Source organism: Brassica rapa, chromosome A02 (assembly GCF_000309985.2).
Source record: "Brassica rapa cultivar Chiifu-401-42 chromosome A02, CAAS_Brap_v3.01, whole genome shotgun sequence".
Lineage (NCBI taxonomy): Eukaryota > Viridiplantae > Streptophyta > Magnoliopsida > Brassicales > Brassicaceae > Brassica > Brassica rapa.
Window position 1 is genome coordinate 20713402 of NC_024796.2, and position 17767 is coordinate 20731168.

The 17767-nt window shown below is 33.7% G+C and overlaps 1 protein-coding gene across 2 annotated transcripts; it reads right to left on the bottom strand.

Moving 5' to 3' along the window:
- Window positions 1-1588: 1588 nt before the first annotated feature.
- LOC103848808 (glycerophosphodiester phosphodiesterase GDPD3) lies at window positions 1589-12817 on the bottom strand. 2 transcript variants are annotated; one of them, XM_009125628.3, is made up of 7 exons: window positions 11879-12817; window positions 11616-11794; window positions 10057-10116; window positions 9671-9949; window positions 9501-9596; window positions 9157-9353; window positions 1589-9055 (listed from the first exon to the last, which is right to left on the bottom strand). In XM_009125628.3, exons 1-7 carry the CDS (start codon window positions 11913-11915, stop codon window positions 8815-8817), a joined length of 1089 nt encoding a protein of 362 aa, XP_009123876.1. In that variant the 5' UTR covers window positions 11916-12817; the 3' UTR covers window positions 1589-8814. The 2 variants fall into 2 exon arrangements, with proteins under 2 accessions (XP_009123876.1, XP_009123875.1); XM_009125627.3 differs by having other exon boundaries at window positions 11616-11803; window positions 11879-12808.
- Between the last annotated feature and the right edge of the window lie 4950 nt (window positions 12818-17767).

A 17767-nucleotide genomic window follows, 5' to 3' on the forward strand; every position in this document is an offset into this window, starting at 1 on the left:
TACTTAGGAAAATAGATGATCTCCTTGTGCTCTAAGAAGCAGACAGATGCATAAGATGAGTATCGAGCTATCACTGTGACAGCATTGGAGGTGAAATGAATGCCTTCTTTAATGACATAGTTTGGCCTCAAATTAATGCATTGGTGGAACATATCTCTCTGTGAATCTTGTTTTTTCACTCAAGTATGAAGCATCTCACATTGGACTATCATTTAATTCAGAGCAGGTCCAAGCTAAAACACTTGGTGTGTCACATATAAGTTCTACGGATAGTTAACTGATGCACTGATTGACTAACCATACTGTTGTTGGATTAAGCTTGAAAGAAAAGAAACTTGAGATACAAGTTTGAAACCTAATCATACCAAGTTATGGATATCTTATTATATAAAGTAGTGTTTTCTCCCACCTGGAGACGCTACGTCATCAAATAGGAACAAGAGAAAGTGATACGTGTCTTATTCTAACTAAGTTTCATTGCTTTCCGTTACGATTTTATATGGCCTTTTCATTTAAGATGAGTCAATTCATAATCTCTTTCAACACTGATATCGGCAAACCTTTATCATCATCATTGTCTCCTCACATGCCCTCCACAATTTCTTAGACGCTATTAAAGCGTTTATATTCAATATATCTAATAAAGCTTCATAATTATGAAGCCAAACATTTACTTCCTACTATTTAGCATTTAATTATCCAACCACACCAACTTTTCGATTCTTGGAACTGTATAAATACGGGTGTCCAATTCCATGATTCTCACCATTTCATCCTGTTCTTCACTGTTTCTTCCTATGAATTTCTGTTTACAGCAATGACATCTTCTAAAATAATGCTCTCTCGATTGAAAGATGGTCGTTGTTATCAAAACGTAGTGACCCTTCTTCTTCTGGAGAGGTGTAACGTCAAAATTGCGGTGAATTAATCAGCCTCGAAATGGCGATCTTGAGAAGATCCATGCTATGCCGTCATGGTTGACTTTCCTAATAAAGTGTTTGGCTGAGTTGGTGATGTAACTGTTGCCATTCTAAACAACCACCCTATCATTTAGACATCGCTGACGATGTCTTCGGATAGGGACGAGGGAGGAGATAGGCATATCTGACGGCTGCGGTTATGGAGATCCTAGGCGGCTAGGGAAATGATGCAATCCTGGTTAAACCAACCGAGGAAACAACCCTGAACGAATCAACCTTAGAAGAACATGTGGAGGTATCCAAGTGGATGTGACACTGTTGATGAACCCGAGTGAATGCAACTCTGTAGATGAACATGAATGGATACCTTGCTCCAACGTTCAGATTGAAGACCCATTTGCCATCTCTGACATATCTATTACAATATCTAAGTCAAATAATCTAATTGAGAAGATTGTTGCCCTTATTCAGAATATGGAAAGTAAAGAAGAGCTTCTTGGTCAAGCCACCACCTCCCTAACTACCTTCATTTACTCAGCTGTCTCCCACAACAGCTAGTTTGTGTTTCTATGCTTGTCATGCAACCTATCTACTTGTGTTTCTTGTCTGTTCTTTTTATTTAGAGTCTGTCAAACTCATTATGCAATTTTAATCATCTATTTAATCAAAAACCTCTATCTGATTTGGTGATTCATTTGTTCTTTGAACAATTTGATTGTGAGGAGTGAAAACCCAAAACAATAAACAAACTTTCTAGTTGACTGATGTGTCAAATCCATAACTTGAAAGAGGAGTATCTGGGGCCATTATGCGGCTTCAGTGTTTCCATTCAATCCATCAAACGTATCCATAAACCTGTTCGGAGGAAGCTAGTTAGATGGCTGATCATCTATCAACCCTAATCATCCATCAAACCATCAATCATCATGTTCCTGTTAGATCCAACCAAAATCAAAGTGGAAATTCTTGGGAAGAAGTCATCAAATGGTATCTGAGCAACCACTCTGTAAATCTACAGGTTCTGGGTTATTATTCAATCTCTAATCTATCAAAGTCTAAAACTTTTTAGGATTTCAAGTTCTGGTCTTTGGGATTTTCATCTTCTAAATCTGGGTATATCTATTCTTATCAATCTATTATATGTCTATCTGTTTGCAAGCGAGGAAATCAGATATATATAAAAAAGAAAGAAAAATTAAAAATATTCCAGAAAAACCGAGTTCAGTCTAGGAAAATAGGACTGAGGTTTGATATAGAAAGTTATTCTTTATATACAATCTTTGAATTCAATAACTGCTTCTCTGCGCTTAGTTTCTTGATCTTTCTTCTGAAGTTGGACTCTGCAACCGATGTCTAACATGAACTGGCTGATATTAGTATAGATAGTGATTATCAATAACTAGTTAATAAATTAATATCATGTATAGATTTAGTCTTATCTTTATAGATAACATCCTAAGAAACCTAACAACATGTTGTTTAACACAATTCTAGTGATCAATAAAAATCATTACTGGACAATATTTCTACATTAAGTTACCTTTAGGTTGCAAGGAAATGTATTTTGGTCGAATTTCCACTCCTTCCCCTTTGAAGATATTGTTAATCTATTTCTCTGTGGATTCAGTTTGGGAGAGGACACTAGTTATGGTTTTTCACCCTCACATATTGGAATCAAAGCTAGCCGACGGCACAGTTATGCATTTTAGCTGATTTCCTTGGTCTAGGGAAATTAGAAAGAGAAAATTACTAGAATGTTATAGAAAAGTTGGTCTATTACTAGAATGTTATACATCTTTTAAAAATTACTAGAGTGTTTTGATACCCCTAGTAAATGACAATAAGGGCCTTTGGTTAGTTTTTTTTAATTGAAATGATTTTTAAACAGTAAATCCACATCACTAATTAAGTATCCACATAATCAATAGAGAACAATCAACCATCTCTTTAATTACATAACGTTGTAATAAAAAAACACAATAACACAACACAAATTCGTCGAAGAACTAAAGGAATCCTAACCACATATTTCCTAAAATCGTCATCGACATTGAGTTTACTGCCTCTTCCTTGAACTAACTCTCTGTCTTGTCTTCTCTAATATCGTCTTCCCCAAAATCGTCTTCCCCGAAATGGTTGTCTCCAATCGTTTTTACGAAATATTTTTCGCTGCAATCGCCTGAAATCCTCTTTTCTGCTGCATTTTTCGAGTTTGTGGCTGAGTTTTAATTTATGTTGTGGCTGAGTTACTTTTCTTTTACGGCTGGTTTATATATGCAGTTGTGGCTGAGTTACTTCTCGCCAATTTCCGAAAACCTTGTTATAAGAAGTGTGCGTTCCGAGGAGAAAAGACAAATACATTCCAAAAAACACCCAGATCGGCAATTGTGGGATGTATTTAATTAAGTTTGCTTGTGATTTCATATCCATATATGGATAATCTAATTTTTTTTCAGATCTGAGTGAAAGAGAAATTTGAACAAAAAGAAAATAAAGGAGACAAAAAGAAGTGACGTATTCAGCAGAGACGACACAGAGGAGTTCATTGAAGCTTGGATACATGGATGAATATCAGAATGGTGCAGAAAACATGTATTTTTGGTTTTCTATGTAAAAAACATAACTCACCCATGTATTGTGTGTTTGATTTATGCTATGTTTACACTATTCATTCGTGTCGTTTATATATCACAGCCGTGTTGTTTACATAACTCAGCCATACCTCAAACATACCCTAAAATCATAAAATGTTTAGATAACTCAGCCGTATCGTTTAGATAACTCAGCCGTATCATTTATATAAATCAAAAATACCTCAAACATACCCTAAAATCGGAAAACTGAATCCAAGTACTTTAAGAAGTTATATTGAAGATCATCTTATCAATATCAAGTGAATATAACTCAACTGAATGTGTATAGTTTCTTGAATTTCAAGTTGAGACTTTAACTTGATCTTGAGATATATATTCTCTTACAATCACTTATACAATTCTTACTTACAAGACTCTAACTTTAATCTTTTCTTAAATATAAACCTCAAACCATAAAGTTTATCTTTGAACATTAAATCCAATATTTTTATTATTATTTAAAGTTTAAGGTATATGTCTAAAGTTTAGGTTTATTGTTTAGAGTTAAACTCAAATTTTAATCATTTAAAAAAATAATCTTTAATTTAAAGTTCCATTTTAAATTTTGATTTAAACCCGTAACTACATTTTATAAATTTAAGCAATTTTAAAAAAAAAAAATGAAAAGAACTAAAATTACAAATTATATTGCTTTTTTCATGACCATTGATTGATTTTAGTCTAAGGGTTCAATATTTTCGATATAAAATTTTAATATTTTATAACGTTTTAAAATTTAAACTACAAATATTAAAAATAAAATTATAAAGTTAAATATTTTGAAAACATGATCTCAAACCACATCTATTTCGAACCTTTAACCCTAAACCCTGAACCACATACATTGACCTGTACCATAAAACATTAAACTTCAAACTTTTTTAAAAAATTAATTAATCGTCTACCATAAATTTTAACTACAAATGTTAAAACTCTAATATTTTTGTTATTTAAAAATATAATCTTAAATCTTAAATCGAAACCCAAAACACTATATACCCAACCCTAAACTTACTCAGTTATATACCCTAAACTTTAAACTTCATATTTAAACCACACATCAAAAAATCAACATATAATCATAAAATCCAAGTTTTAAAATATAAAGCTTTATCAAAAATACACTTTAATATAAAATATAATTTTAACCATCAAAATTAGAACACTAACCATTGATTGTTTTAATCTAAGGGCTACAAATCCATCTAGTGGTTATCTTCTATCTTCTTTCTCATTGGTTAGATTTTTTAGTACAAGGATTACAATTCTTGACCATTGATTAGTTTTGATCTAATGGTTTAAAATGCATTTTTTTCTTCACTTTCTCTCTTCTATTTGACGTCTCCTTCTCCTCTTCTCTTTGTTTCTGGAGTTCTTTACAGTTCCAGATCTTCTTCATCTCTTTCACTTTCTGTCTAAACAAGAGAGATTCATACATTATCATTCATTTCTTATGCCTTAGTATATTTGGTTTGTAAATCTTAGAAGTGAGAAAAGAAGAAACGTCAAAGAAGAAAAGAAGAAACGTCAAAGAAGAAAAGAAGATTGTCGGCGAAGAAGAGAAAGTGTCGAAGAAGACTGGTCTTCGCCATCATCACGGATATTGAGCTCGTAGCCATCTATACTTGCCGACGTCGTCCTTGTTTCAGTTTCTCAGATCCATTTTTGCCGGTCTCCATCTTCACCGTAGTCACCACTACCACCGCTTGTCACCACACTGGTCACCTCTCTCTCTTTCAATATCTCTCACTCTTTCTCTGTCTTTTGAATTTGTTCTTGTTACTAGAAGGTGGATAAGGCAGAGGATCTTGATGGTGGAGGAGATAACAAAACCGTTGTGTGGCTTGAAGACGTTGGAGCTCTCATGGTAACGGGACTGCGGTGGCAAAGGAAGAAGACAATAATGACCTCCCGTCTCTCGTGATATGGAAGAAACACACGGTGGTTTAGTTAGGTTTAGATTTTGTCAACACGGCTGCAAGCTTTTTTGTTTTTAGGTTTTAGAATAGGGTTGGTTTATAATTAAACTCAGCCGTAACGTATGCATAACTCAGCTGTAAGTGTGCATAACTCAGCCGTAACGTTCCTATAACTCAGCCGTTAAGTGTAATATGTTTCACGACGTTTCGTATTTTGGGCGGGAAAAAATATTTTGGGCGGGAAAAAATCATTCTTTCAACTCTGAACACAATATTTAGACTTTAATATTTTCTTAAATTTGAACCTCAAACCCTAAACTATAGAACTATAAAGTTATAAAAATTATAAAGTTTGTCTTTTGAACACAATATTAAAATTTTAATCTTTTCTTAAATTTGAACCTCAAACCCAAAACTATAGAACTATAAAGTTATAAAAATTATAAACTTAGTCGTAATCTATGCGTAACTCAGCTGTAAAGTATGCATAACTCAGCCGTAACGTATCTGAATGGTATAAGTCAGCCGTAACATATTTGAATGGTAAAATTCAGCCGTAACATTCCTATAACTCAGCCGTTAAGTGTAATATGTTTCGTGACGTTTCGTGTTTTGAGCGGGAAAAAAATATTTTGGGCGGGAAAAAATCATTCCTTCATCTCTGAACACAATATTTAAACTTTAATATTTTCTTAAGTTTGAACCTCAAACCCTAAACTATAGAACTATAAAATTATAAAAATTATAAAATTATCTTTTGAACACAATATTAAAATTTTAATCTTTTCTTAAATTTGAATCTCAAACCCAAAACTATAGAACTATAAAGTTATAAAATTATAAACTCAGTCGTAACGTATGCATAACTCAGCCGTAATTTGATTATAACTTAGCCGTAACGTATGCATAACTCAGCTATAAAGTATGCATAACTTAGCCATAACATATCTGAATGGTAAAAGCCAGCTGTAACATTCCTAAAACTCAGCCGTCAAGTGTAATTTGTTTCGTGACGTTTCGTATTTTGGGCGGGAACAAAATATTTTGGGCGGGAACAAACTCATTCCTTCTACTGTGAACACAATATTAAAACTTTAATCTTTTCTAAAACTTGAACCTCAAACCCTAAACTATAGAATTATAAAGTTATAAAAATTATAAAGTTTAATCATTTGAAAACAATATTAAAACTTTAATCTTTTCTTAAATTTGAACTTCAAGCCCTAAAACTATAAATTTATAAAAATTATAAACTCAGCCGTAATGTATGAATAACTCGGCCGTAATGTAAGGATAATTCAGCCCAAATGTATGTGTTGGAGACTTAATGTATGAACTAAAGTTATCATATTCAGATGACGCACCATCTGAGTCATCAAACATATAAACTCAGCTTTCAAATTCATCATCTTCTTCGTCTTCTTTCATTTTCTTATTTTTTTTGTTCAACTCTCCTCTTTTCTTACAATTTACGGGGCTTAATTTCTTCATCTCTCTCTTTGAGTCTTTTTTCTTCTGCAAGACGACGAATCCAATGAGAGAGGGAGCAGCAGGATATAGGACCGCCATATATGAAACTGGAGGAGGGGAAACTTCTTCTTTAACCGATCATCATCGAAAACAACGACGACTGTAGTAAATATGTCTCAAATTTACGGTGACCGATCATCACCGTAATGTTCCTATAACTCAGCCATCAAGTGTAATTTTTTTCGTGACGTTTCAGATTTTGGGCGGGAACAAAATGTTTTGGGCGGAAACAAAATCATTCCTTCAACTCTGAACACAATATAAAACTTTAATATTTTCTTAAATTTGAACCTCAAACCCTAAACTATAGAAGTATAAAGTTATAAAATTATAAAGTTTATCCTTTGGACACAATATTAAAACTTTAATCTTTTCGTAAATTTGAACTTCAAACCCTAAACTATAGATCTCAGAGAAAGATGAAGAATAAGATGAAGAAGATAGATAAAAAAGATGAAGAATAAAGATAACATAGACCATTATTTTACTGTTGTAACATTAGACAAGTGATGACATGGCAAATCTGAGTTGATGACATGGCGGATGACATGGAAAATCAGTTAGTCAGCCGCCAAACGAATATAGAACTCATCATAAATAAATTAGCCCTCATGTACAATGTAAGACAGCCGAAACGTGGAACTATTTCAGTAATAAATCAGCCGTAATTAGGATGCAAAATCATAAGTCAGCCGTATCGTCAAATAAATCAGCCGTCAAACGAATGATATTCTAGTAATTAATCTTTCGCTAATAAGTCAGCCGTAAATAAGCTGAGTTTACTGTTAATCCATCCAATTATGGCTGATTAAATATAACTCAGCCGTAACAACATCCCATAAGTCGGTCGTAAATTCAATAACTCAGCCAGTCGATGTTCATTAACTCAGCCATGGAAACATAACTCAGCCATGTCCTAACTATAACTCAGCCGAATTTTCCAGAAATCAAACCGCCAATGTGTAAGTCAGCCATAACGCGTGTACGTAAGTCAGCCGTTATCTCATAAATCAGCCAGATTTATGTAAATCATCCATAACTAACAGCTGACTTATGTTTTTAAGTCAGCCGTTTTCTCTTAAGTCAGCCGCATTGTTTAATTCAGCCGCAACGTAGAAATAACTCAGCCGCAACGACGTATATAGCGCTTTACGGCTGACTTAATGAAAACACGGAACCAAATTCCTACGTGGCGCCAGATTTTTGCTTATGTGGCACTAAAAAGTAATGGCATTCTTGTAAATACATTTTTTCTCATAACATAAAGAAAGGGCACGCTAGGTATAAAAAAAATGGCAGTAATAAAAAAAAATTGTATAGTTCTAGTCAACTGTCCTAAAATATTATATATTTGAGTAAACTTCCCAATTAGAAATGCATAATTATGGTTCCTTGTAATCTCTATCCACCAAAAAGGGCATAGTACAAGAATTTCTGTTTTGCCATTTCTAATAGATGGTCAAAATCATCCGAAGAAAAGTCTTAAAATATTATTTTTCAACTACTGTCAGAAGAGCTGAAAGATTTGTTATCAAACGGCATTCAAGCATTTGTTATTTAAACCAAGTAAACTTATTTAGTATGAGCTTTGTTTACGAGCACGATAAGCGCTAGTTAAATGTTCATGGTGTTGAAATGTATTAATGAGATTTATTTTTCCAGATTAATATCTAGAGAGATAGAGTCCCATGTGCACCTTATTAGTAATCGAGCACAAACATTCTTTACACAATAACTATGCCACAACCGTTTTATTTAAAACACCTAATTTAGTCTATGTACAAGTGAAACTGTGTAAATGAAGCAAAATCTTCATTGTTGAAGCAGTTTAGGTGCAAATTTTGTTAAGAAAGCGATCTCATCTTTAGAAATCTTCACCTTTGTCCTCTCCTCTCCAAACATAATCATAGACTTTCTTCCATCGTCTTCTTCTTCATCTTCCTTGTTCCTAACCGAGATACTGGCGATGGCTTCAGAGATCTCCATGACCATATCAACGATCACTCCCTCCACACCCATCAAATATTGTAAGTAAATCACCTCCACGGCATTGCTGAAATTATTAAAGATAAATTTATGTACGAATAAAAAACAGAGGAGAGGAGAGAGGAAGGACAACAAATATGAACTCGAAAGGATGTTATTTGAATTTACTTAAGCTGGCCATATGATATAAGTGAAAGTTTTGAATCCTGGACTCTTTGGACTGCGTTAGGGGTTCTTAGTATGGCCTTAACCTCAGAAACAATCCCTTGCAAGCCACCTTCTTTGCAAATCTTGATGGCCTCGTCGAATGAGTTTCTTCTCACATCCTTATAGATCTCACATCCTCCATTTGTTAAGAAGAATACCTAAAATATATATAAGCATTTCAGCTACATAACCCAGTTTTTTTTTAAATAAGCGGGAGTGTTTCAAACGCCAGTTTCTGGTGGGAAGTAATTAATCAGTGTCATGATGGTACGGATAGGAAAAAGAAACCAAAGAAGTAATCTTACGGGATAACTTATTTGCATATTCCTGATGAGTAGAGCTGCATCAGGATGAAAACTAGAGAAGATTATGGGCCGGTTCTCCGCATGCTCATTCACAACCTGTTCATAAACAATTGATAACCAGATGTTAAATCAAGAACAAATATCAGATGGGTGAAAAATATGCTGTTTACCTTCAAGATGTTGCCAAGAGTTTTACGTAACGCTTCTTCTCCATACACAGTATTATCGTCGAATTTGAGCTCGATATTGAACCCTACGGACCGTTTAACTTTCACAAAGGCATCTTGAAGGGTGCACAAAGGATCATCCTTCATGACTTTCCACTCAAAGATTCGTCCGTCTTTTGTCTTCCTGAACATAGGCTTCACATTTGCGCCATCCTTTTGTGGTCCATAAGAGAGAAATTCATGTAAAGGCATTTCAGTTACTCTTTTCTCAGTGATTACTCCCTGAAAAAAATTGATACCAACTTTGATGATTTCTAATTTTGGTGATCAGAACAATTTTCTACCAGTAAAAAACGATTATCTATGTGAAAAAGAAAGAAAAAACTAACCTTTTCTTGTGTGAACATAAAGATATCATGGAAAATTACAGGGTAACCATCTCTTGTTACCTACAAAATAGTTACATGCTTTATTTAGACTGTCAATGCTTTTTTTTTGTCAACGGCTGTCAATGTTTCAAACGCTAAATTATGCAATTTGTATTTATCTATATTATTAAAATTAAAGTACATTTGAGATTTTTTTGAAAACATAGATAGCAATATAAAAAAAGAAGTATAGTGTTGTTTGGAAACATGGATAAAAATATATTATGCAATTTGCGTTTATCTATATTAAAAAACTGAAGTACATTTGAGAATTGTTTGGAAACATAGATAGCAATAAAAAAAAGTGTAATATTGTTTGGGAACATGGATAGAAGTATATTAAGAAATAATAATAATAGGCTTATGTTATTAACAAAAATAGGAAGTCCATTATATTTTACTCTCTCCTTTCTACAAAGATAGAGTTTTAAGTATTTTCACACATATTAAGAAAACACATTAAACTACCATAGTAAATGTATTATTTTCTGTAATTTTCAATAACTCTTAACCAATAGGAACTCAGTAAAGTCAATTAATTTTCTTGAAGTTTATAATTTTGTAATAGAAAACACAAAAAATACATCTTTGTGAAAAAAAAAAATTCTTCTAAAAAGTCTATCTTAATGGAACAGAGGGAGTATTATATTATAAAAATTTAACTATATGAGCTAATTTTAAAATATGCGAAAATAGCTCAATCCAATTTCCTAAAAACATCTTATGTCTAAAATAATCATAAAACAAAATTTAAACTTTATATACATATATCAAATCAAAATAATAACTTAAAATTGATTTATATCAAAAATTGATTCAAAATATATATATATATATATATATATATATATATATATATATATATATATATATATATATATATATTCAAAAATTGATTTTAATTAAAATATTTTCCAATAACCATTATAAAAAAATATTTTCAATATATATAATAAAAATACAATACAAGCCCAATTTCAAACACCAAATTAAATTATGGTTTTATATTTCACATTAAATTTAAAAATATAATATATGTGATTATTTATGTGATTTTACATATATAATACTATTAATTGTATGATTACTTATATGATGGTACATATAAAGTACGATTAATTACATGATGACACAATATGATATATAATAGTGAGATAAAAAAAAATAGCAACATATTTTTGAAAAAATACATCCAGGCACACGGATTAAAGTCTAGTTATATTTAAAAACAAATCTTCACTTCAAAAAATGAACAATATTTTTTATTAAATATTTAAATAAAATTCCTTTTGCAAACACGTTAATTGCAAATGGAATGTTCCTTCTGTTTTTCTGTTGCTGTTTGTGTTTGGTGTTTACAGTTACAATTTACTAAAAGCAAAATTATCTAACACTAAAACTTGTGGTTTCAAATTCAAAGTAGTAATTTGCATGCAAAAGCAAATATAATATAAGAACTAATTGAAACCGTATCATCGATATGATTTGTGGTTTCTTTCTTGATAGGTGAAAAATCAAACCTGGACATCAAATTCAACGAAGTCAATGGGAAAATCTGCAGCAACATTGAAAGAAAGAATAGAATTTTCTTTGATGGATTTCATTTTCTCGTCCGGAGATTGAAGCATGTTCATCCCAAATCCTCGGTGACCCATCACAACAAATTTAGGAAAACAAAATTCATCCTTCGTCTTATCATCTTCAACACCTAAGACCAATCATAAGAAACTCAAATAAAGAAATAAAATGAGATTTTCTTAAGAATCAATTTTATATTTAGTACCTGATGAAAACTTGGCAGAAGATACCGACAATGCCATAGGCTCGAGAGCAATGTTTAATTTCTTGCTGAACAAACTTAAAGTTTATAGAAACAATGATTGTGAACGAAAGAAGCAGAGGGAATCTCCATATTGACAAGATCAGAATATTCCATTCGATACAAAAGAAGTGTCTAGAGATCGAATGGAATAATCTTCAGGTTTTTTTCTTACCTTGAAAACAGTTCCTCTTGATTTATTCGGTGAATCTCATTCTCTTTGATTATTTTGATATCTTTTGTTTTGTCTTTTTTCTGGACGATTCTCTTTGGTTCGCGATTTATAGGACAGATGGAGATCGTTTTATTTAGACGAGTATATATATACACTAGAATAAAACAATTTTCTTCTTTTTTTGGGAATGTGCTGAGTTAATATTTAGGTTAGAATGGCTGCTAAAAATGAATGGGAACATTTTGGATAAATTGTTCTGATTACCAAAATAAGAACAGAATAAGTGTTTATATTTATTGTTAGAATAAGTGTTTACATTTGTTTTTTTTTTGTTTTTTCTGTTATTTCTAAATATGTATATCATTTATAAATTTTACCAATTTAATTATATATTTCCATTCTGTTGAGTGGGAATTTTGCTCCCATGCATATTATTTTCTATGTCTACATCTAACTTGTCAAATGAATCCATATTTTAATTATATTACTATTAAACATTGATATATTTACGCACTAAATATTGGTGTATTTATGTACAGTACAACTACAAATACATAAAGCACATCTTTAATGGCTTGTTTAAAACAAGATAACGGATAACATTTTTATCCAAAATGTTCGCATACTTTTATTATTTCGTATTGAAAAATGAAGATTAGTTTTAATTAAATGATAATTGTTAGAATGGCTGCTAAAAATAGTAAAACAAATGTATGGGAACATTTTGGATAAAAATGTTATACGTTATCTTGTTTTACACAAGCCATATGTTTTATGTATTTGTACTGTACATAAATACACCAATATTTAGTGCATAAATATATCAATATTTAATAATAATTTAATAAAAATATGGATTCATTTGACAAGTATGGGAGCAAAATTCCCACTCAACAGAATGGAAATATATAATTAAACTGATTAGTCCGCTCTACGGGCGGGGAAGTTTACGCTATAACTATTGTATATGAAAATATATCTTAATTTTTTTTTTGAAAATTTACTTTAAAATAAAATAATAAATATAATATTTTTTTTAAAAATAAAATTGTATTTATTAAAATTTATTGGCTTGAGTTGAAAGAACCACTACATTTTTTTGGTTATAGAATACACAATTATGAAATTAAAAAGTTAAGAAAATGTAATGATTTATATTTCTTATTTTATTTCTATTTCACTTTGATACAGTTGACGAAAATCTAAAGTATGAATAACTATTTTTTTAATTTCTAAGAGTATAATTTTAATACTATTACAATAATTAATTGTCTCCCGATTATAAATTAATCCACTTCCACGCTAAATCAATTGAAAATATAATGTAATGTGATAAAATTATAAGAATTTATATTTTAAAGTAATATATAAATAGTTTCAGTAATGTCACAAATAACAATTAATCTATATTATTTAACAACAAAATGATGTTTTAAAACAAACCAAACCAGAACCAAAGTGGAACCAAAATTTATTAGTCAGTTTCTACTATTATTATCCAACCGGAACAAAAACATTAATAGCCAAACTGAAATTCATAAATAGTCAGTTTCATTGTTCATTGTCTAAACACAACATGAAACACTTTGGTTGCCTCTATACCATTTGGTTTTCGGTTTGTTTTGGGTTTTTTTCTTGGTTTTCTTGTTTTAAAGATACATTGTCATGTCCCCGATCCTAGATAGGATCGTCCGGACGGACTGTGGTGTGAGGCAATGCACTGATCAGGTCATCTGACTTGAGACAAGCGTACCATGGTCCAAATTGATGGTTAAGAACGTCAGACAGCTGAGACTTAACCTGGATACGATGGAGACAAGTTAAATAGAGCTGGACGAGTGATCTGGGAGCTGGACGAGGTCCGGATCAAGCTCAGTCAGCTCAATAGAGTATGGAGTCAGCTCACTCAGTGTTGTTCAGCTTACGGGAGCTGATGGACTAGCTCACTCAGCTGGGGACAACTGGTGGGCAGCTCATCTCAGCTTGGCGGAGTGTTCCGGTCCGGACCAGTGTGGTCAGGTCCGAGCAGTTACCGAGCCGGTCCGACGGTCCGTGTGGGACGACGGTCCATGTGCGATCCTGACCAAACCAGGCAGTAAGACAAAGGCCAGGGGTTGATTTTCATGTGGGAACTGCTAAGGGAGCAGTTGGGCGGCTATGGGAGCGGTTTTGGGCGAAAAGGTACAAGGGGACAAGTGGCATCTCCTTGGCCAATCCCTTGTAACCGATCCGCCAGAGCAGTTACTGGTCTCTCTCTCTATAAATACAGACCATTGGGGTCGATTTTGAGCATCATTTTTCCTAGGGAAAGCCCTGAAGAAATCGTGAGAGAAAAGAGAAGAAAGAGTGGCCGGCGGCTTGAAGAGAAACCGTGTGTGGTCATGCTTGATCGATTCCGACCAAACCCTGACCGTGTGAAGCAAGGTGGATACCAGACAGAGAGAGAAGGAGAAGGAGAAGGACTTGGCGCCCTGGAGAACAGACGCCTAAGGTTAGTGGTGTGGTTTGCAAACCATCGGAGATAGCCGGTGGTTGATCCGTCCGAGTCTATGGTTCGATCTGTTTTGTTGGTTACACCCATTTCCACTTTCTGATTACTTCATCTTATATTCTGAATGATTATGGTGTAGTCTGTGGGTTCAGACTTGATGGCAAGGAACCATGGCTTGGCCGGTTCTGGAATGATGCCCATGGCCTTAGTCGGGCGGTTCATGATCAGAATCCATATGGTCTGGGTCGATTCATTGGATTCTGATTATGGGAATCTATTAGTTGGGATTTATCATGAGTTATAGTGAATTTTAATTAGTTCTTGGAACACTTTTGAAATCGGTCAGATTTGGCCTGATGTGTAGACTGATGATTAGTTATGGAACCAGTCATGCAATGATAGTTCCTTGTCTTAGGTTATTTGATCATTTTCTTGTGTGTTGTGTTTGTGGTTCCAGGTACAGACTTGTACCGTGGTAAAGGAAAGGAACTGTGAGGACTCCAGACATAGGAAGATGTGTGGTGATTGAGTCATTGTTGATAGATGTGAAGTACTGATAACCTATTGTGCTAGTTGTGAACTTATGATAGCCTACTGTGCAACTTATGTATTAAGGACGAATGAATGTTGTATGGATCTTGTTTTAATTATCTATAAAATAACAATTTTCCTTACTTGAATATGATAGTCTAAGTGTGATTGAATGAACCTCAAAACTCTGAAAAATACTTAGAAAAATATTACACTTGGAATCGGAAGTAAAGAAATCGAACTGAATATAATGTTTAAGTAAGCCGCCGTCTAGTTGGATTGAGGAATCCATGATCGGGCCTTACAAGTTGGTATCAGAGCTGATTGATTCTAGGATTTGCTTGGATTATTGGGATCACCATCTATTCGGCTGTTGAGACTCACGGTAAGGGTGTTGTTTTCCCTTGTGTTGAATGCTTGGTTGCATAATCTTAGGATTGGATTGAGGTTTTGGATTATGTTATGAACTAACCTTTCTTTGTGTTGTAAATCCTAAGGGTACTAAGAGGAAGTCTAAGAAGGGAAAGGAGGCTGCTGGAGCATCCGGGATTGTTGAGGCTGATAGGGTCGATCCGACTCAAGTGTTGCGTACTCAGGTGTTTCCTACTCAGGTGTTGCCGACCCAGACGGGTCCGGTCAACAATAAAACCGGATTGCCGCAGGGACCAATCCTTTCGACTGAGTTTAACAGGGAAGATGCTGGTGATAAACGTGATCAGAACCAGGAGCAGGAAGCTGAAACTTCCCGTACGGATGAACGGGTTTCTGGTGGTGCTAAGGATGTTGAGTGTGGTCCGGAAGGGGAAGTGGCCGAGCCTTCCATGAGGGAAGTGCTGGAGGCTGTGAAGCTCATGGGAGCACAGATGGTGACACTGACCCAGGCATTCATACCTTTGGTGAATTCATCTGTGGGTCAGGTTACTCCTCCGGTTCGTGTGGCTGCCCGGGCTGCTCCTGAACGTTTGAGATCAGAGGCTGAGGTGGTAGAGCTCGGCCCACCGGACAGAGTGGTGCGTAAGGTTGATTACTGATATACCATGGATTTGACCTATTTTCACCCATGGTATATAAGTATTTTACTATCTATATACTATATATTCTATCATATTAGGTATGTTTTCAGGTTCAAAAGTATCTTGGAGTAAAGTGATGATTATGGAGCATTTAGGAGCTTAAATGAGTATTCATCCGAGCTGACCATTAGAGGTCGATACAAAGAAGTCACAATCGATCAATGCATATCCAGTGTCGTCGATCGATACAGAAGAGAAGCCTCGACGATTGAAGATTAAGATCGATCGATGTACATCATGTACCATCGCTCGATGTCGAGACACGGAAGCACGACTTGGTTCCAGCTGACTTTAAACCCAATACTTCACCAAATAACAAGATTACCCCTAGCGAGTTTTTAACCTAATAGATATATACTTGTCTAAGTGTTAGGAGAAAAGAGAGCTTTGAGCCACCTTTGTATTCTTATTTTCAGCAGAGAGTTTTAGGAGAAAAGATCATAAAGATATTTGTGATTGGAACTCCATTGATTCATTTATTCTATTCTATACAGTTATTATTTAAATTTTGTGTCATGAATTGCTTAGCTATGTCTGAGTAGTTTACTTGTTAGATTCATGGTTCAAATAAGTTAGAGGGATTAGCCCCAACTACAGATTGCTAAGTTGTGGTATTCATTGATTGATTGTTTTTAATGCTTGTTCTAGATTAGCTACCTAGAATATTGAATCTAGGAATCTGCATGAGTCAAGCATCCTTGACCATCCAGTCCTGAACCTAATCTGTCATACTAGACAACTGGAAAAAAGCTACCGCTGAACTAGAAAGCTAGTGAGCATTATCAACTTACGCCTAAGACTTAACTAGAAGCATCAATCAATACTGTCTTCTGACAATCGATCGATATTTGCGAAAGGTGTATTGATTGATATCCCTATAGGACCACCGATCGACACTTTCTTGTGATCAATATACGACAGTTGAGATCCAAGATCTTGTTAATTAACCAGTGAAACATTGCCATCGCTGATCACTGTGTCTAAGGGGTTGAGCTCTAATATATCATGCATGCAACTGATAGGCATCTACCACATGATAATTCTCTCCATGTCATTTAAATATTATGGGACCGTTACGGCCTCTGTTAATTTAAATATAATTCTCCACATTGTCTTGAAAGGTTTCAAATCGGAGACAGAGTTAAATCCATCCATGAGTTTGCTTGAGAGTTTTTTTTTGCTTGAGATAATTTTCTGCTTGAGAGAGAGGTAGAGAAGAAGGATGATATGAGTCGATCAATTGTATAAGCCATATATTTATAGTGAAAAATATACTACACGTTTTAATTAAACGGAAGGTGTATAATGTGATTGAGCAATCAATCATTTGTTACCATATTTGGCTAGTTTGAACAACTAAGTTTCCTAGAGATGCAAATTTGTCAATTTGCTTCAATCTTGCACTAATTAGATTATTTCAAAGATTGAACTTGTGCAGCAAGTATTGCATGATTATCGTGAATATAATGTGTATTCAAACCAAGAAAATCAATCATAATGGCTTAGGGATAAATGCGAAGATATTATAGGAAACATCAAGAGGAAATATAGGAAATTCTGTAAAAGAAATCAATCAGAAAGAG